The 19,940-nt window shown below is 48.6% G+C and overlaps 1 protein-coding gene across 2 annotated transcripts in view; it reads left to right on the top strand.

The window, feature by feature from the left end:
• The window catches only part of AGBL4 (ATP/GTP binding protein like 4), a 799,994-nt gene extending 781,165 nt beyond the window's left edge, over window positions 1-18,829 (top strand). For both annotated transcript variants that reach the window (XM_036757917.1, XM_036757919.1), the window contains 4 exons: window positions 874-1,026; window positions 1,787-1,949; window positions 14,978-15,074; window positions 18,709-18,829. In XM_036757917.1, coding sequence (XP_036613812.1) covers window positions 874-1,026; window positions 1,787-1,949; window positions 14,978-15,074; window positions 18,709-18,829 — 534 coding nt within the window. The remainder of the gene's footprint in view (window positions 1-873; window positions 1,027-1,786; window positions 1,950-14,977; window positions 15,075-18,708) is intronic.
• The last annotated feature ends 1,111 nt before the right edge of the window (window positions 18,830-19,940 follow it).

Raw genomic sequence — 19,940 nt, forward strand, 5'->3', positions numbered from 1 at the left:
AGCTGAAAATGACGGGTTCAGTATCACCCAGTGTGAGTGGCATCCTGTATGTCTCTTCACAGTCTACACCGCTTAGAGACGGACAGTCACAGATTCGTTATTGGCCACCTAACAAAGGCTTTGGGGATTGGAGGGACAGCCACCAAGCCTGCCTTCCCCAGCCACATGATCATCATAAGGTTAAAGTTTCAGCTAAAACTGGTCAAATGTAGGTAACTTCTCAGATATCTGCATAAAACCTAGAAGAAAAGATGTCAGATATGGGTGAAGGCCTTAGAAAGGAGAATGGCAGAGCTGAAAGGGCCCTAGAACATAGAACTTGTCAGAGCTAGAAAGGGTCTCAGAACGTAGAATATAGATTGTCAGCAATTAAAGGCTAGGTCTTAGAACACAGAGCAGAGAATGTCTGAGCTAGAAGGAACCTTAGAACAGAGAAAAGAGAACGTCAGGGCTGGGAGAGACGGTCATCTAGACCAAATGCCTCATGTAACAGGTGAAGGGAAAGAACCTAAAAGCACAGGATGGACAGAGAAGGTTAGGGTGGACACTCTGAGCCAGAACCTAATGTCTCTCCTGACTGACTCTCTGGACTTGTCTGCCTGCATTATTACACAGCCTTGTTCTTTACACTACACCCCCTATGACTGTTAAGATGCCTTAACCCAGCAAAATTGTGCCCATCTCCCTAAGTCCCCTTAGGAGGTGCTCGAACCAGGACAGTTTCCATTGCCTGAGACAAAGAGGTGCAGGGCCCCTGTGTTCTCTAGACTGCTGGCCCTTCATAGGCCATCCATCTCCTCCAGGTCACTGACCTTCTCTCTCTCTCTCTCTCTCTCTCTCTCTCTCTCTCTCTCTCTCTCTCTCTCTCTCCAGAAAACCAGCCTGGAGTTCTACATTGACATCCATGCACACTCCACCATGATGAACGGTTTCATGTATGGCAACATCTTTGAAGACGAGGAGAGGTTCCAGAGACAGGCCATCTTCCCCAAGCTCCTGTGCCAGAATGCTGAAGACTTCTCCTTTGTAAGCTGCCCTTTCCTGCCTTACCCTGAGGTCCCTGATGATCTCCCATCTGGGGCTTCCTCTTCCTCTTTCTCTTCTTCAGTTCAGTTCAGTTCATGTTCACACAAGTGTTCATGCCCATCCTGTGCTGAGCCTTGGCCAGGGATGGCGGTAAATAGTGTTGGAAAGGATGGGTCTGGACAGAGAGGCAGGGGTAGACCTGAGGAGCCCATAGGAAGCTTAGCCAGTTTTCTCTGGCCAAGGACAATTTTTTTATACACTTTTCCAACACCTGTTTTACCTCCAAATACAACCAAGACCCAGTTTCTTCAGGTCCACTGCCAAACCTGTTACTTCTTCCTTTTCTAATCTATGGTGATAGTATCTAGAAGAATTTGTGCCCAGCCTATGGTAAAGCCTTCCAAACTTGGTTTGGTCTGATCAGCCACAGTCGGACACACTGTGCAGTGACCCCAATATAGTTATGTCATGTTAGTCCTCTTCAAGCATGAAGGACAACCAACCAATCTAGAAGAATATTAGACACTATATTGGTTTGTAGATGAAGAAATTGAGTCTCAGAGAAGGGAAATATCATACCTAACGTCACACAAGCTAGTAAGTTTTAGCAGTGAGTTCACACCCAGATCCTCCAAACGGTGTTTGTTTATTTTACTCCCGGGCCCCACCTGCCCTCACCCCACCCCAACCCTGCCAGCCCCAGCTCTCCCAGTTCACGGGCCTTACATGAGAATAATTAGTCCCATTTATCTCCCCACAGTCCAGCACATCCTTCAACCGGGATGCAGTGAAGGCAGGAACCGGCCGGCGGTTCCTGGGAGGCCTGCTGGACCACACCTCCTACTGCTACACCCTCGAGGTGTCTTTCTTCAGCTACATCATTGGCGGTACTGCAGCAACTGTGCCCTACACAGAGGAGGCCTGTATCCTTTCCAGGGCTGCCTGCACCTGTGGGCAGGACCAAGGACCAGGACCAGGTTGACCCCATGTTTCACTTGGGTAAAGTGCTGAGCTTGGGAGGAGAATGTTTGTGCCTGTGGGAGGTTGTGAGAGCCCATGCAGTGATGATCTGAAGGCTGCTTTAGTTACCCCCTAAAACACAATGGTTTTATATGAATCAGCTGGGCTTTGCACTAAACTTGGCACTCAGATCCCTAAAGCTGAGATCACTCTCCTCTTCTCTCCTCTCCCCATCCCTCTCCTCTCTTGTCCATTTTTTCCTCTCCTCTTTTTCCCTGTCCATCTCTTTTCCTCTCCTCTCTGCTTTTCACTGCTCACCTTTCCTTTCCTGTCCTGTCTTGTCTTCTCCCCCCCTCCCTCCCCTCCCCTCCCCTATTCTCCTCTCCTCTCTTCTCTTCCCCTCTCCTTTCTTTCCCTTCCTGTCCCCTCCCCTCCCCTCTTCTTTCTTCCCCTCTCCTCCCCTGCTCACTGTTCACCTCTCCTTTCCTGTCCCCTCCCTCTCCTCTCCCCTTCCCTCCTCTCTCTTCTCATCTCCCCTCTCCCAGTTCTCTTTTCCTCCCTCTCTTCCATCATCTTTCAGATTCTCAGAGCTAGAAGAGATCTCAGAGGCCTCTGGCCCCCTCCCAGCCTCTCTAACTCTCAGCCTGATTGAAGACCTTTTTTCAGAGCAGCCTAAGATCATCTCAGCTTTTTGGCTGCCCTTCCTCACCACTGATTCATGGGGAGTTTTTGGCCCACGGTGACCCCCAGATCTTTATCAGACACCTGCTGTCTGGCTACATTTCTCCTGTCCTGTCCTTGAAAAATTGACTTTTTGAACCCATCATCTCTTTATGAAGGGAGCGTGAATTGCAAACCCTGCTCTGTGCCTGAATAGAAGCAGCCACCTTTAGACTCAGTCCCTTCTCCATCTCCTCTTCTCTCCTCTGGACATTCTCCAGCTTATCCTCTCCTTTCTAAAAGAGGAAGGTCAGAGACAGACCCAAGCATGAAATATGACATCTGGGAGCACAGCAAACCTAGGATGAGCTTAGGACCAAGCACAAGTTCCTACTGGCCACCCACTAACAGCCTCAGTGCTCAGCAAATCTCTCCATCCCTGGCCATCTGCTGGGTTTCCATGGCAGCCAGAGGCACAGGTACCAAGGCAGACAGTCAGTGCTATAAAATGACCTCAGGGCACTGTAATTCACCACATTAACAGCCTTCCACACTATGATTGTAAACTGGACAGCCCCTAATCAAAACCTCAGTGACGTTGGAGCTGGGGCATGGACCAGGAGGAGGGAATGGCCAGAGGGCCTGTTGGGCAGATATGCTTCTTCATGATGGACCTTTGAAATAATGACTCAGGGTCCTGTTGAGCTTCCACCCAAGAATTCTGTGAGGTGGTCCTAAGATTGAACACCAGAAAGAGAGCCCACTGCCATCAAATCCAACCATCTTGTTTTGTAAATGAAGATGTATAGTTTCCTCTTCAGGCCTCTGTCCGTGTGTCTTCTAAGATCCTGGAGGACAAAGGTCAGTTCTTCTTCCCTTCTCTGTATCCCCTCCCCCAACATACGGCCCATAGGAGGCTGAGAAATGAACCTAAATCTCATGCCTGCGTCTAACTTTAACTGATCGTATGACTTAGGAGATTCAACTTCCTCTTTCTAGATCTCTGGTTTCCATTGATAAAATGAGGACAAATGAGGATCTCTAAGGTCCCTCTAGGCTCTAACATTCCCTGTTCCAAAGTCCTCTAGGCTCTAACATCCCCTGTTTTAAAGCCCCTTCCAGCTCTGACATTCCCTGTTCTAAAGCCTCTCCCAGCTCCGACATTCTCTGGCTCTTTGGATGACTCTGTAAATGAAGGGAAGGATGGAGGTAGAACGGACAGGCCTTGGCAACAGATTGGATGTGTGGCATGATCCAGAGTGAGGAGTTAAAGATGGCAGCCGAGGTTGTGAGCCTGGGTGACAGGGGATTGTGGTGCCCTTGGTAATAATGGGAAAATTGGGAAGAGGGAAGAGTTTGGGGAGAAATATAAAGAGTTCTGCTTGAAGAGGCAGGAGCTTAGAGCCTGGATCTGTGAGGAGCCCCAAGGAGGTCAGTAAGGACATCATCCCTTCCCATCACTGACGTGGAGTTGAAAACATAGGAGTAGATGGGCAAGATGGGCTGCCCACCCTGACTCAACCTCTGTCTTCTAGGTACAAAAATGACATCAGCTCTGGGAACAAGTAATGATAGTTCCACTCCATTCAATGGCACAAGCATTTATTAATTGCCTACTGTGTACAACACCCTGGGATGAGATCTCTCCTCCCCACCCCACCCCCACCTTCATCTTCATAGTCTTGAGAATTGAGAATGGCTGACATTGGTATTGTCCTTTAAGGCTTACAAAACACTCTCCCCACGTCATCTCATTGCATCTTAGGAGTAGTTTCCTGAGGCTAATCATGTGAGTCTCATTATCCTCATTAGATAAAGGACAGAGGAGGATGTGAACTTACTCAAAGTCACCCAGCAAACCCAGGGCTCAGGCCTCTCAGCCTGGGATTCTTCGTGCCTCCGCCATGCCCCCTGCCTGGGTCATAGCTTGCCTGTCCATTTGCTGGACTGGGTAACAAGGGCCTTTCCTGGTGGGAGCCTTGGGCAGCTCTAATTAGGCTTTGTTAAAATGCTGATTAATAGCGGCCTGCCTGGGCAAGGTGTATAATGGCAGCTTCCTTCCAGCCTTATTAATTGTAATCTGTGGCAACTTAGGTTTGATTAACGTGCAGTTAACGAGGGCACATGCAAATGGGGAGGAGGCGATGCCGGTGCCCCCATATATGGGGTCTCAGGCCAGAAATGCCAAGGGGAGGTGGCATCTTGTTTTAGGTTGTCAAGCCCTGCCAAGGCATCAGGGCGTGGGTCTCTGGGATGGAGTCCTTACTCTGGAACCAGCTCACTCTATAACCTTGCGCACATACTTCCCCTCTCAGACCTTAGTTTACCCCTCTATAAAATGGGTCCAGAGTAGGAAGGACAATGAACTAGATATTCTCTAAGGCCCATCCCAGCTCTGACATTCCCTGTTCTCAGGCCCCTCCCAGCTCTGACATTCTCTGTTCTAAGGCCCCTCCCAACCCTGACATCCCCTGTTCTCAGACCCCTCCCAGTCCTGACATTCCCTGTTCTCAGACCCATCCCAGCTCTGATAATGCCTGTTCCATTCTAAACTCACTGTCTAGTGGGAGAGACAATTATGTAGGAACCAGATTGATTCAGGCTGACCTGGAGATAATCCCGTGGCATTGAGGGTCCTGGAAAACCTTCTGCTGGGACTGAAAAAAAGCCAGGAAGTGGCGACGAGGAGGGAGCATGTTACGGGCTTGGGGAAGAGCTCAGAGAGGGCAAGTCTGACGTGGGGAGCCTCCAGGGAGGGCCATTGTCACCATCCCCAGGTGGCAGGGGAGGCCTCCCCGTCCTTGGAGGCTCCATGTTGCGTTGTTGGGGATGTCATAAAGGACATTCCTATTCAGGCGTGGACTTGGCTAGATGCTCAGTTCCCTCCAGCTTGGATTCTTTGACTCAGGAGGGGTTTGGGCTCAAGGATGCCTTCCCATCTCTTCTAGAACTAAATCCTACAATTTATACATCACTTATAAGTGAAAACTGATTCTGGAGTCCGGACCTTGTGTTCGAATTCTACCACTTCCTAGCTGTGTGACGCCGAGCAAACCACTTCACCTCTGGGCCTCGGTTTCCTCACATTTCTGAAAAGCAGGATTTGTCTCTTCCCGCTCTGGACTGGTGATCCTAAGAGTGTCATCAAGCATCCTCTCGAGAGCTTGCCATCCTTCTGGGACTCACTTCTCTCATGGCCATTTTTGGCCATGAGCTCTCCCTTGCTCCTATGTCTTCTCTTTGGATGCTGCCCATCTGTCTCCATCTCACCCCTGACCCCTCCCCCAATCTAGTCTCTAAGACAGAGGTCACAGATACCTTCCCAGGATATTCCCCATACACTCCTCCTTATGGGAGTTTGAATCTGTATTAGCAGCCACAGGCCCATTTTACAGATCTGAGACATCAAGGCAGGGGTTGGTGAAGCCAGCTGTATGGTGACCAGAAGGAAGAAAGGAAGGCTCTAGCCATGGAGCACTACCAGGGAGGGAAGGGACTCTGCCCCTCTCCTGTTCTCTCTGCCCTCGGCCTTCCCTGGCCCTGTGAGGGAGGTGACTCACAAGGACAGCCGTGCACGACTGATGAGCTCGTCCACCCTCCTGTCACTGTCCAGAGATGAGTGCCCAAGCCTCTGCAGCCGTCTTCTGCCCGCTGTCGGCCATGTTAATTGGCTCTGGTAATTAGATGCTTTGATACTCAAAGTGACTCAGTGCAATCCAACTTCTCCCCTGGAAAGCCAACGTTATCTTGGCATTTGGCAGCAGCAGTGGCTGGCTCTCCTTCCAAGGGAGGCAGACGTTTGCTCTCTTGGAAGACAACGGTTGGTAGAATTGTTAGCCATGTACACAGTAATTCCAACTGCACCACCACCCCCAGCCCGTGGTGTGTGTGTGTGTGTGTGTGTGTAGACAGACAGATAGACACAGACAGACAGAGACAGAGAGAGGCTGTTTCTGAGGTGAAGGGGAGCAGCATTGGATTGGAGGGCAGGAGACCTGTGTTCTACTCTGCCCACAATGCTCTGTGTGATGTTCGGTCATTTTTTCAGTTGTATCTGACTCTTTGTGACCCCATCTGGAGTTTTCTTGGCAGAGATGCCAGAGTGGTTTGCCATTTCCTTCTCCAGCTCACTTTACAGATGAGGAAACTGGGGCAAACAGGGTGAAGTGACTTGTCCATGGTCACACAGCTAGGAAGTATCTGAGGCCAGATTTGAACTTAGGTCTTCCTGACTCCCTGACTCCAGGCTGTTGTTCTATCCCCTGCACTACCTAGCTGCCTGCTCTGTGCTCTGGGTAATGGGAAGACTGTAAACTCACTGAGGGCAGGACTAAGTCATGTCTATCTTTATATTCCCAGGGATGAACAAAGGCCTTGCAACACTAAATTTTTATTCTTTTTTTCTCATTTATTTTCATTCTTCCTTGCTTTAAATCAATAGAGGAAACTTCCAATGTGGAAGTTCTCTGTTCCAATGCAAGCCAGACCCCCTTTTTTCTGTAACTCACAGAATAGTCTGGGCCCTGGGGGGGTTAAGTGACCTGCCCAGGGTCACACAGTCAGTGTGTATTGAAGGTGGGACTTTGAGCTCAGGCCCTCCAAACTCCATGTCCAGCCCTCTGGATGTCATAGACGATGATGATGACAATGATGATGGTGGTGGTGGTGGTGATGATGGTGATGAGGATGATAGTGGTGATGGTGAGGATGATGATGGTGGTGGTGACGATGGTGATGACGATGATGATGGTGGTGACAATGATGGTGGTGGTGGTGGTGGTGGTGATGACGATGATTATGGTGGTGATGAGGATGATGGTGGTGATGGTGAGGATGATGATGGTGGTGGTGGTGATGATGGTGATGACTATGATGATGGTGGTGATGGTGATGGTAATGACAATGATGGCGGTGGTGGTGATGGTAATCATGATGCTGGTGATGGTGATGATGACTGGTATGACTCTTTAAAGTTTGCACAATGCTTACAGTTATTCTCTTATTCAGGGTTCCTCCAGCCCTGGGAGGTAGACACTCTAAGCCTCATTAACCTTATTTTGCTAATGCTCAAGCAAGACTTCCTGGAGGAGGAAACATTTAAGTTGGGTTTTTTTCGGGGAGGGGTGGAATTAACAAAATAAAATGACAAAAAATAATTTTTTGACTCTAATGGTAAATTGTCACAGCAGGGCTCCCACACTAATGAAATCCCTAACCCTTAACTCTGATAATTCATAGCAGGAACAATCAGCAGTAACTGGATTTATAAACACATTTATGAAATTTGCAGTAAATCAGTACATTTACTTTTTAAAAAGCTTGGCAAAGTTTTTACTGCCCTCACTTATCACCATGTGAGAACTGTACCTCAGCAGTACCACCAAGCCCCAGTAAGCCCTTGTAATAAGGAGAAAAAAAGAGTTAAGCCAAGCTGACTGACAAGAAAGCTGCATCTGACCATGCTGAGAGATAACCAGTTGATGCCACAGTGCAAAATCAGGAAGGCCTGAGTTCAAATCTGACCTCAGACATTCACTAGCTGTGTGACCCTGGGCAGGTCACTTAATTGCTCTTTGCCTCAGTTTCCTCACCTGTGAAATGGGGACTTCTGCAGGTTGTTGTGAGAATGAAATTCTATACCTACAGCTTTTTGTAAACCTCAGAGCACTATATGAATGCTAGCTTTTATTGTTAGTAGTATGTAGCATTCTTCACCCATAGCCCTCCACCTCACTACTGAGAGAAGGGCAGTGTGCTTTATCATCTGTTGTTTGGGTCCAAGATGGGTCATTGCAGCTGTTCTGATTTCAGCTGCTCTTCCTCTCCATTACATGCTGTAGCCACTGGGCCTGGTTTTCTCCTTGATCCACACCCTCTGCTCCATGCCTGGGGCCTTCTTTTCTGCATACTTCATAGTCGTCCTTTTCTACGGTTCAGTGAAAGTCCCTTCCATTCATGGACCATGCTTTGTCCAGCCATTCCCCAGCTGACGGGCAGCAGCTTGTGTCCAGTTCTTTGCTGCCTCAAAAAGTGATGCTGGGAGGAGTACTTCCCTCCTCTCCCCACTCCTCCCCTTCCGTTCTCTGCCTCATTAGGTAGTGAGTTCTGCGTCAGTGCGGGTATTCCAGCAGAGCCCTGACAGATGGAGAGTGTTGTAACATGGGCTGGAAGCCTGGGCTAGAAGACTTCGATAGCTCATTTTCAGTAGTACTTTCTGCATACTTTTCAAAGCTCCTCCCTCACTCCCAACAAGTCTGCATGCTTTACAGTGAAGGCGTACTCATTTCGCTGAGGAGAAAGCTGAGTCTCAGAAATAAAAATGGTCGGCAGCGTTAGTGTGCGCGCTTTAAAGTTTGCAAAGCCCTTTTACACGTGCGATCTCATTTGGCCCACACAATGACCTTGGAAGGAAGGAGCTTTTATTGCCCCCATTTTGCAGACGAGAAAACTGAGCCAAAGAGGGGCTAAGTAACTGGCCCAGGGTCACATAGCTCGTTCAGTGTCTTCTCAGAGCTCCCAAACTCCAAGTCCAACGCTGTCTGTTGTGCCACCTAGTGCCAGAAAAGTGAACTGACCCAACTTGCCATCTGAATTCCAAGTCAGTGATGCTGCACTCTCTTTCTAAGGTTTTGTTTCCCAGATTTGATAAGTCTTTGATTCTAAGATGCAAAGTCTTCATTTTTATGGTTTGGTTAGTCTATGATTCTAAGATTTGGTGACTCAGATTCTGTGATGCTAAGATTGTATGTTTCTTGGTTCTTTGAGTCTAAGATTTTTGCTAAGGATTTGATGATTCCATAATTGTGGGAATCTAAGATTCTGTGACTTTGTTTCTAAGGTTTGGTTATTTGGTTTGCAGTATGTGTGCTCTGGCCTCCCTTTTCCAAGAGCAGACCGAAACCTTTGTCCCTCAGGGTTCTAGGGTACCCTTAAGAATTTAGGACACTGCTGTTCAACCGTGCCCAACTCTTTATGACCCCATTTGGGGTTTTCTTGGCAGAGATACTGCAGTGGTTTATTATTTCTTTCTCCAGCTCATTTTACAGATGAGGAAACTGAGGCAAACAGGGTGAAGTGACTTGCCCAGGGTCATACAGCTAGTAAGTGTCTGAGGCCAGATTTGAACCATGAAGGTGAGTCTTCCTGACTCCAGGCCCGGTGCTCTATCCACTGAGCCACCTAGCTGCACTACTTTGGATGTATCTCTTCTTAAATATCACCAGCTCATCAGCTGTTCCCCTACATCTCCCCCCACTGGGGGCCAGTGACTAGAGCAATTCATTATACCTCAGTTCCACTTAATTATACAATATCAGTTAGCTTTTACGAAGAGATATAGAACAAACATATAGAGGAAATATTTCCTCAAACATATAGAGGAAAAAAAAAGAACAAACATTTCTCCTGATACTTTGGGAACCATCTCATTCTCTGGAGGGAGAAGCCTCGAACTTAGCTCAATACCTACAGAGCATTGGTCCCACCAAGTCCACATGCAAAGGCAGCATCACTTTGGGATGAGTTCTCTTCGAAGCTACCAAGGCCTGGGTCATGAAGGTCATTCCTGAAGTCCCTTGCTCCTCAGGGCATCAAAGCTTCACTGGATGCAAACCAGGTCTCTAAAATGCCAAGATGCCCAGGTGCCCTCCTGACCTTTCCAAACTCACAAGATCAGAGATTCTAATCCCATCACCTATCATTAGAAAAAATAAATGCAGAGGCCAAGGCCTGAGGCTTGTTTCTCTGGGCCATGTGGCTTTGATGAGGAAGAGACCCCAAGACCACTCCCTGTGTAGCATCATACCTCACCAAGTGCCACGAACAAAGAAATCTAACCACAAGCGCAGCCAAAAAAGAAAATGGTGGAAGGGCCAAGGCTGAGGAGGATGCAGTCTTATGGAAGATGCTCCCTTTTCAGTAACAAAACCAATCCCTGAGCCTCCCGTTCACTCCTTGGTTAGCGGAGAGGATCCAGTCACAGACCATCTCCTCGTTCCCCTCAGTCTCTCTGAGGTGCTTCTGTCCCAACTCCTCACAGCCCTCCCACCAGAGGCGCCTTGAGCCGGGGCCAGGAACCAGTCCAGGTCGAGTTCAGATTCAGCGTTCTCAGCTTCATTGTGAACTTGGTGATCCTAAGACTCTGGCTTTTAGAACATGGGATCATATGAGCCAAGGATTTTATGTTCCTTAAATTCGATGATCCTATGCTTTTGTCTATAAGATTTGGTAATCTGAGGAGTCTATATAAGATTTTGTTTCTAAAATTTGATGATTCTCTGATAACATGTCAGAGATGCTTTGGCTCTAAGAGGCTCAGATTCTGGTGGAGCACATTAGAAGATGAGAGGAAGACACCAGCTTCAGAAAGTAAGCTTAATTCTCTCTGTCTCTGTCTCTCTGTCTCTGTCTCTGTCTCACTTTCTCTCCTCCCTCTCTGTCTCTCTCATCTTTCTCCTCTGCTTCCTTCCCTCCCCCTCCCCCTTCCTCCTCCTCTTTCTCCCGCTCCATCTCTCTCTCCTCTTCTCTCTCTCCCCTCTCTTTGCCTACCTCCTCTCCCCGCATCTCTCCCCCTCTCCTTTCCCCCTCTTTCTCTATGTCTCTGTTCTGTTTCTCCTCTGCTTTAGTCTCTTTCTTTCTCTTTCCTCTCTCTTTATCTTTGTCTGTCTCTCTGTCTCTGTCTCTCTCTGTGTGTGTCTCTCTGTCTCTCTCTGTCTTTCTGTCTCTCTCTGTTCTGTTTCTCCTCTGCCTCTCTCTCTCTCTCTCTCACCTCTCCCTGGCCTCTCCCACTGTGCCAATGGGCAAATATTTATCCAGTGTTTATTCTTGGATTTTTTTTCTTCTTCATATCAGTTGAAAATTCTAAAAATATATTCCCACGCAGCAGGAGAGCAGCCTCTGGCCGTTAGGAGTAGGCGAGCCAAGCTAACTCAAAATGCCATCAATTATGGAGCCGGGGCCCAGGTGGGAAGACAGAGTCAATTTCCAAAGTCATAGAGAACTATGGATGGGGAAAGGGCTAGCGGAGGATGTCAAATTGCAAGTGGCAGGGCGGGGAGGGGGGGCATCGAGAACGAAGAAGAGGGAGATGAATGTCCCTCTTGTGTAAGAAGTGGGTTTGAGACAGACAGATGGGCTGTAAATACTGTCTCCACCTCAAGGACACCTGGCAGAGGAGGCAGCTTGCTGATTGAAGTGGGGCTGGCACAGAGGCAGGGCCTGCGTGCCAGGGCCAAGGTGGCAGCTTCTGGGAGGAAGTGAGAGAAGGCCCCTGCGTGCCACCAGAGGCTGGGCTGGGCTGCAGGTGTGGATCACGGCTGTGTTCTAGACTCAGGAGGCAGGGAAACTGTGATCGGATGCTCCAATGCCCTCACTTGGCAAAGGAGGGGACCCAGGCCTTGACCTTGCCCAAGGTCATACCACAGCAGAGCCCAGACCTTGAACACAGGTCTCCTCATGTCCCCAGTCCCAAAGGAAAAGTCTCCCTTTGTAAAGGGCTGAGACCCAGCTAGGGGCAGGACCCTGGCTCAGCTCTGGGGGAGGGCATGGGGAGTCAGGTGACAGCCCCCTCCTGCCCCAACTAGCATATGATGGATGCAAAGGAGACATCAGACAAAAGGAGGAGACAGATTCAAGTAGGGAGGAGTCTTGGAGGGGGAAGTGATCAAGGAAAGCTTCCAGGAGGAGGTGACCCCTAAACTAAGCTTGCAATTGAACCCTGGTTCTAAGCCCAAGGCCTGAAGCCCAGCTCTGCTCTGTCTGAGCCTTGGCACCTAGGCCAAGGCATTTGTCTCAGTTTCCTTCTTTGTAAAGAGAACCTAACAATCTTTGGGGCACCTTCTGACCCAAATGCTCTGACCTAGGCTCATACTCTTTTTTCTCATCACCGAGGTCCTTGGTGTCCAATGTGTACCTCTGCTCAGAGTTCTTCCCCATGAGATTTCCACTTCCTTGCTGACATGTTCCTGCTTTGGGGGAGCAGGAAGCTAGGAGAATGCACCTCAGCAGGTCTGTGGGTCCCAGGGCTGGGCAGGCCTCACTGGATATCACAGACCTAGAATCCCCTCCAGAGCACACCCTGATGGGTTCTCAGCCAGCTTCTTCTTGGAGATATCTAGTGATGGGGAGCTCACTGCCTCCTCAGGCAACCCAAGCCACTTTGGGGCAGCACTTACTGTGAGGACGCTTCTCTGGATGTTATAGAGGGACAGAATTTGAGAGCTGGAGGGGACCCTTGAGGGAGGGACCCCTACTTATATCAGAGGGGAAGCCCCACTGGAACATACCCAAGTGAGGGAGAGCTCACCTCTCTCTCGAGGCCCGTTACATAGCCCAACAGGCCACATGGTCCCCAAGTCCTTCTTAGAATGACCCTCTTCATCGGCTTTGGCGCTTGCCGCCTTTTGGTCTCGCTGCTGTCCTCTGGCATAAAGCAGAAGAATAATAGAGGCTAACAGTTACTATGCTCTCTATCTGTCTGTCTGTCTCTTCAATGGCTCTGGGCCCCCACCCCAGCTCATGTCTTAGCCAAATATAGTTCACTGGGTAAGGAGGGCAAGAAACCTAGTGACCTTGGGCAAGTCATTTGTCCCAATCTATGTCTCAGTTTCCTCATCTGTTAAACTCACGTGTTGGCCTGGAGGGCCTCTGCAGTCCCATCTGGCTCTAGGTCTGTCATCTATGTTATGGCTTCTAGACCTTGGAATCAGAGAATGTCAGAGGCAGAGGAAAGATTAAAGAACATTTAGTTTGACCCTCCCTCAATTTACAAAGGAGGAGCTTGGACTGAAATCTGGTTTGGTGACTCCAGTGTTGTTTCCCCGAGGCTCAGATTAATTGGAGCCATGGTTTACAGGGCCCTCTCCTGTTCTCTTTATAGCCATGTCTTTGGCCCCAGGAACTGCAGGCTACTTGGTGTGATGATCCTCATGTTGCAGGTGGAGAGAGGCTCATTGAGACTAAGGGGCTCACCTGGGGCCACAGAGATACCTTGGCAAGTGGACAGGATTCGAACCCAGGTTTCCCCAGACTCCAGGCCCAGGCTCTCTCCACTGCAGCCCAGGAGAAGGGACCTAATGCCCTCCCCCAGCAATATGAATGTCTGCTTATCTGCCCTGCCCCCCACCCAGATCCTGGATATCTTGGCTCTCACCCCTTTCGGGTGAGCCCTGGAATGCCCCTGAACCAGCCCTGCTTTGGACAGTTGCCATCTTGGCTGAGCTTAGTACAAAAAGTGAAGGTTTATGGTCTAGCAGCAGGGCCTAAGTACTGGCTGCCGCTGCCCCCACCCCCAGCTCCCTGTTATTTATTCCTGCAGCTCGGAAAGCCTCACACAGAATGATTTACTGCAAATGGGTCTGTTTGTTGGGGAAAGTGGGGGCAGTGAGGGGGAGGGATGGATAGAACATTTTCAATTAAAACAACCTGTCTTTGGAAAAAGATTTAAGATACAGAGGAGAAGGAGGCAGCAGCTTCTGTGGCTAGGAGACCTTGTAAGCCTGGAGTGAGAAAGACCCAAGATAAAGGAGGGGAGAATATTTGGGGAAGGAAATGAGCAATAATCAATCCCAGAGTTTTCTTCCTCAGAATCTGATGCATTTCCCTGTAGGTAGCTTTGGGTAAAGCCTGAAAACCCTCCACTGACAGGGAACTCACTCTCTAACAATTCCTGTTGCATTTAGGAAGTCACAATGTCTCAGGAGTGAGGAGGTGACCCAAGGATCTGTGACCAGTTGTGGGTGCCATGTTTTAGGGACAATGTTGTTAAACTGTAGAATGGCCCAAGGAGGACAACCAAGATGGGCAAGGGCCTTGGGCCCTCCTGACATGTGCAGATTAAAGGAACTGGGAATGTTTAGCAGCAGTATTTCCAGTATTTGAAGGATTGTCATACATATGCCATATAGCCTTGTTCTGCTTGGCCCCAGAGGGCAGAACTAGAGCCATGGGGGAGGCTGGGATGGGTTAGAGAGGAAGCTGAAAATAGACTAACTTAGGTCTGATGCCAGGAGGAACTTCGTGAATGTTAGATGTCTTCCCAGGTAGAGTGGGCTTCCTCCCTAGAGGTCTTCGGGCCCAGGCCGGATGACCGAGCCTCAGAGAAGCCACAGATGATTCAGATTAGAAACCACTGAGGGGCCTTCGGGCTCTCAGGTTCTGTGATTCTGTGACTGGCTCAGTAGTTCAGGTCAAAGGTACCTCCTGTTGGTCGTGGGCTGCTGTGCCTGAGTCTGTCCATGCTTAGCAGGGCCTGAGCAGCCCTGCCCCCATCCATGGCTTTGCTTTCCTTTGAAATCTCTTTGTCTAAAAGGTTCCTTAACAGGAGAACGCTCAGACATGAAGCTGGGGCGGAACGTGGCTCGGACCTTCATGGACTACTATCGCCTGAACCCCATCATGGAGAGAGTGACCTTTTCCATGCCCAGGCTCGGGTAAGGGAGCTCATAGAGAAGGGACGGCCTGGTCTGCTGTGACCCCTGGCATGGCCAGCCCTGAGAGATGGGGCAGCCCAACAAGCCTTAAGTCACCAAACTCTTCCCGTGGGCCAGGTCCCTTGCTAAGAGCTGGGGACCCCGAGGAAGGCAGAAGAGGGAGGACCTGCCTTCAGGGACTCACAGTCCAGTGGGGGAGACCCTGTACGTGTCAGGGGTCATGATGATCATGGCCGTTATGACTGTGATGATTGGGATGGGAACAGTGACCCTTGCTGTGCCCTCCCCCCCACCCCCACTTTAGGTGGAGAGGGCTTTGGAGAAAAGAAAAAAGTTAGAGTGTGGCAATAGGAGGCAGCCTGGTATGCTGCTGGGCTCAGCAGACCCGGGTTCAGATCTGGCCTCTTTTGCTGATTCCCTGTGGGACCTCGAGCAATGTGTAACAGCCTCAGTTTTCTCATCTGTGAAATGAGCTGAAACAAGTAATTTCTAAGGACCTTCCAGTTCCAGACCCATAATCCTCTTGTATCCTTGCTGTTCCTCTCCCTGGGCCTCACCTGTGCAGTGACAAGGTTGGACTCCATGGCCTCCTGTGACTATGGCTATACCTTCGGATCCGACCCCCACTTCTGCCTCTGGAGGCTCAGGCACAATTCCCTGCTCTTTCCCCGGACCTGGCCCTCAGGGCTGGCAGGGAGGTGGGTGAGGGTCCAGCCCTGTAGATTCTGCTGGGTGCTGTCCCCTTCCTCCCTTCCCCAAGCAGCAAATGGTAGAACAGGGAACACTGCAGATTTTTCAAGAATTCCTTGCTGCTGCTGTTTTTCCCATCTGTCTTGATAGTTGAGAGATGTCAGTGGCAGCCCCTGTGCCTGGCACATCTCAGGGCTAGGGAGGGCCAAGGTGGGCCACAGCTCCTTGGAGCTGCCTGAGAGCTGGGCCAGAAGGCAAGGAGTAACCAGTACCCCACCCCACCAGTGTCAGTGGCACAGGCCATCTCCACCAGTGCCTGGGCCAGTGCCAAGAAAAGGCAGCTGGAGTGGGCAACTGGCCTCAGGTCCCTCATCTGGAAAATGGAGTGACCTTTAGGGTTGCGTCCAGCTCTGAATGGATCATTGCCGAGTAGGAAGTACACTGAATATCACCCTCATTTTTCAAATTAAGAAATTCAGCCCCAGAGTCAGAACGCAACAATGCAATGCATTATGACAAACCTAGGAAGAATCAGAGGTGAGACTCCAACCCAACTTCTGATCTGATGAGCATGAATTCTAGGATCTGATAAGAAAACAAAACAAAACCAAAAAAAAAATGTCAAGCAGCCCAGGGCCAAGCACAGAACCCCAGGGAACTCATGCTACAATGAGGCTGAATTACTAAGACCTACCCTTTGAGTCCAACCATCCTGAGCCCACCAGCCTTCCAACCAGTTCTGAGTCATGGAATGGTACTATTAGTTAGCCCACACCAGAGAGTCAACCAATCAGGAGCATTTATTGAGTGCTTACTATATGCCAGATACTCTGCTAAGCCCTGGAGATACAAACACAAAAGTGAATCAAAAAGTCCCTGCCCTCAAGGAACTTCTGCTCTGGTCCACAAGAAGAGACTTAGATACATTATAAAGACTTTGCTTAAATTGAGATAGACTATGTCTAGCATTCCATTCATAGAGAGTTCAGTAATCCTGTCCCAGAAAGAAATGAGGAAAGTCTGGGATGGCCTGTTCTTGAGGAAGCCCCACTGGCTCTTTGCAATCACTGCTTCCTTTCACAAAGTTTACCAACTGTTTTCTTCAATGGTAGTTCTAGAGTTTTTCCAAGAACCAAAGCCAAGCTCACCTGTCCAGAGTCTGCAGGCACTGTCTTCTTCCCATTTCTGAAGGAGAAGTTTCCTTTCTCTAATATTGTGGCACTTTTCCCATTTTCCATCTGTTTATTATTTTAGAGTCCAGTGATGTTCCTCATCTGGGCCAGATGATTTGAACTCATCTAGGACATCTGGGTGCTTCTCACCATCTCCTTCCTTATCTTGGATATCCTCCCACTATTCATTTTTGCTCTTCACTTTTGTTGTTCACAAAGGTCTTTCTCCCTGACCAAGAAAACAAGAGGAAAAAATTGAGCAGCATTTCCTTCTTCCTGTGGTCATCATCCCATCCTCTCTAAAGGTCTTCTCTCTCCTTTGATCCTGCTTTCCCCTCCCAATATAGATTTAAAAAAAACCCCTCAAAACCTTTTTGTTGTCTTTAACTTCCCAGACTAGCCTCATAGCTCATTCTGAGCATCAGGAACTGTAACACAATTTTAATGTAACTTTTGTTTTATTTTTTTGTTAGTTAACAAGCATTAACTTTTTCTTCTTCCCACCTCCCCCATTAGAAAAAAAGAAAAGAAAAACAAACTCCTGCAACACATATGCATGTGATAGTTAAGCAAAACTAATTCTTCTGTTGGCCAAGCATAAAAATATGTATCTCATTCTGTACCCTCACCTTTCTGCCAGGAGGTGATCAGCATGCTTTATTGCTGGACCTCTGGAATTGTTCATTAGATTGGTCAGAGTTGTTCTAAATATTTCCTTCAGTTGAGGTATGATAGATTTTGCTTCGGCCTCTTATTTTAACTTTGTGTAAATCTTTATGTTTCAAGTGTGTTTCTTGCAAACATATTATTGGATTCTGTTTTCTAACCCAGTCTGCTATCCTCTTCCATTTTATGGCTGAGTTCATCCCATTCACATTCACAATTGTGCCCATTAATTGTGTATTTCTTTTCTGTAGTCTATCATACTCTTCACTCTCGTGGCTTCCCACCCCCTCTTTATAAAGAAAAAGAGGGAGATGAAAAAGTAGTGTGCTCAGCACTCAGGTTCTAGATTTGGTGCAATGAGCTTCCATTCCCCTGAACCTTTTCTCTTACCAGAGCCCAATCACAGGTTCTTAGCTTATCCTACCTGGGGAAATCTAAGAAAAAGTCATTTTTTCCAGCCCAGGTCAGCATAAGACGACAGAGAGATCTATGGATATTTCAATGTATCAAACATTTCAGGTCCTGTGACTTAGGGTCCCTACCAACTTTGGCATTCTGTATTCTATCTTCTAAGTCAGTTATTCATCTAACATCAATTAAATGTTTACTATGCAGATTTTATTGAGCAGGAGGTATGGCATGATCAGACTTATTCTTTAGAAGATCAATTTGACAGTTACATGCAGGGTGGCCTGGAGTGAGGAGGGAGGCCAGCTACCAGGTTATTTCACTAGTCAAAGTGTGAGAGGTTGAGGATGAGGACTCATTTCAGGCTGGTGGCAGCATTAGAAGAGAGGAGGGAAAAAATGAGAGATCTATGGAGGTGCAAACAAGAAGACTCAGCCATGTTAAATATGTGGGGTGAGTACAAGTGAAGAATGAGGATGACACCTAGGTTGGGGGCACCCTTGACCATTATAAAACCCCTCTCAGCGCTGGCCTCCTGTGTTCTCAGCTCAGAACCCTTCTGAGTTAGAAGTCTATGGACGCAGCCCCACCTGTAGCCCATTGTCCCAGCAGCAGATTCAGAGGTCTGGTTCCAGGCTCAGCCCGGTGCCCTCCATCACTGAGTCATGCTTCTCTCTCTTATTTGTTCCCCTTTGTAGGAAGGAAAGATCACCTCCGTGCAAGTACTCACATGTTCGGGCCCAAACAAGTTCCTACTCGGCCTTCAAAGGAGACAAGAAGAGCTCTCTGAATCACAAAGATCACTCCCAGTCTTCATAAAGGCCCAGAGGATGCTGGCAGGGGTCGGGGGAAGGGTCACCCTTTGGAGCCAGCAGAGGCGAGAGTGTCCCAAAGGAGGGTCCCAAGAGAGAAGCCCTCCTTCATTTCTCACATGAGGATTTCTGAAATGATAAGTAGCCTGGAAAGAAAGGGGAGAATTGAAAGGGGGTGGGGAAAGGACACACAAATATTTATACTGATTCAAATACTGGCCAGCCAAAAAGAGAGGCTACCTACCTGACCCAAGAAAGGGGTACGTGTATGTGTGTGTATGTGTGTATGCATGTATATGCATACTTACATACATGTATATGTGTATATTTACATACATATACACTTATTATAGAGATACATATACACATGTATATGTACATATACTACATACGCATACGCTGAAGAGTAATGGGATTACAGGCCACACTCAGGTTGTATATAAGCCAAATTATGGCCTACATTTGGACAAATATGGCAGAAGTTTACTCCTGACTTTTCCTTTCACTGATAATAAATTGAATGCAGACCTTGAGTCCATTTGCTGCCAAGCCAATAGAATCCAAATGATATTTTCTGTAGCAAGATGACCCACAATTCCCAGAGCTGCATACAGAAATCTCACTGAGCTCTCTGGACCCCCCCTCTTTCCATAATGTACAGCCCCATGGCCACAAGACAATGGGTCGGCCCAAAGCAAACACTGGCCCAGAGGTTCTGGCTTTCCCTGCTCCCCTCTCCTTCCTACAGGCCTGAGCAGAGTCGGAGAGAGGCTGATCCCCTTCTCGGGGCTAGTGGCTTCAGCTGCTGCTGCCTGGCTACCCTCCCAGCTCAGCTGACCTGGTTACCTTGGTGGGGGGAGAGAGACAACATTAGCTATCCTCACATTAGCTATCCACTGGGTCAATGGATCAAACTTTCCCCTTTCCTTCCAGAGCTTTTTAAAGTTCATATGTTGCTATGAATTGTTAGTTTCTTAAGCAAAGGATGCTGGCTACTGCAGCTTTGTTGACTTCTAGATGGGGCTCCCTAGCATGAAGCTCCCTCCCGCCTCCCTGACCCTGCAAATGCTTCCCTGAAAGATGCTACTGAGGTCCCTGGGAAGCTTATTTCAAATATT

Source organism: Trichosurus vulpecula, chromosome 4 (genome assembly GCF_011100635.1).
Source record: "Trichosurus vulpecula isolate mTriVul1 chromosome 4, mTriVul1.pri, whole genome shotgun sequence".
NCBI classification, from domain to species: Eukaryota; Metazoa; Chordata; class Mammalia; order Diprotodontia; family Phalangeridae; genus Trichosurus; species Trichosurus vulpecula.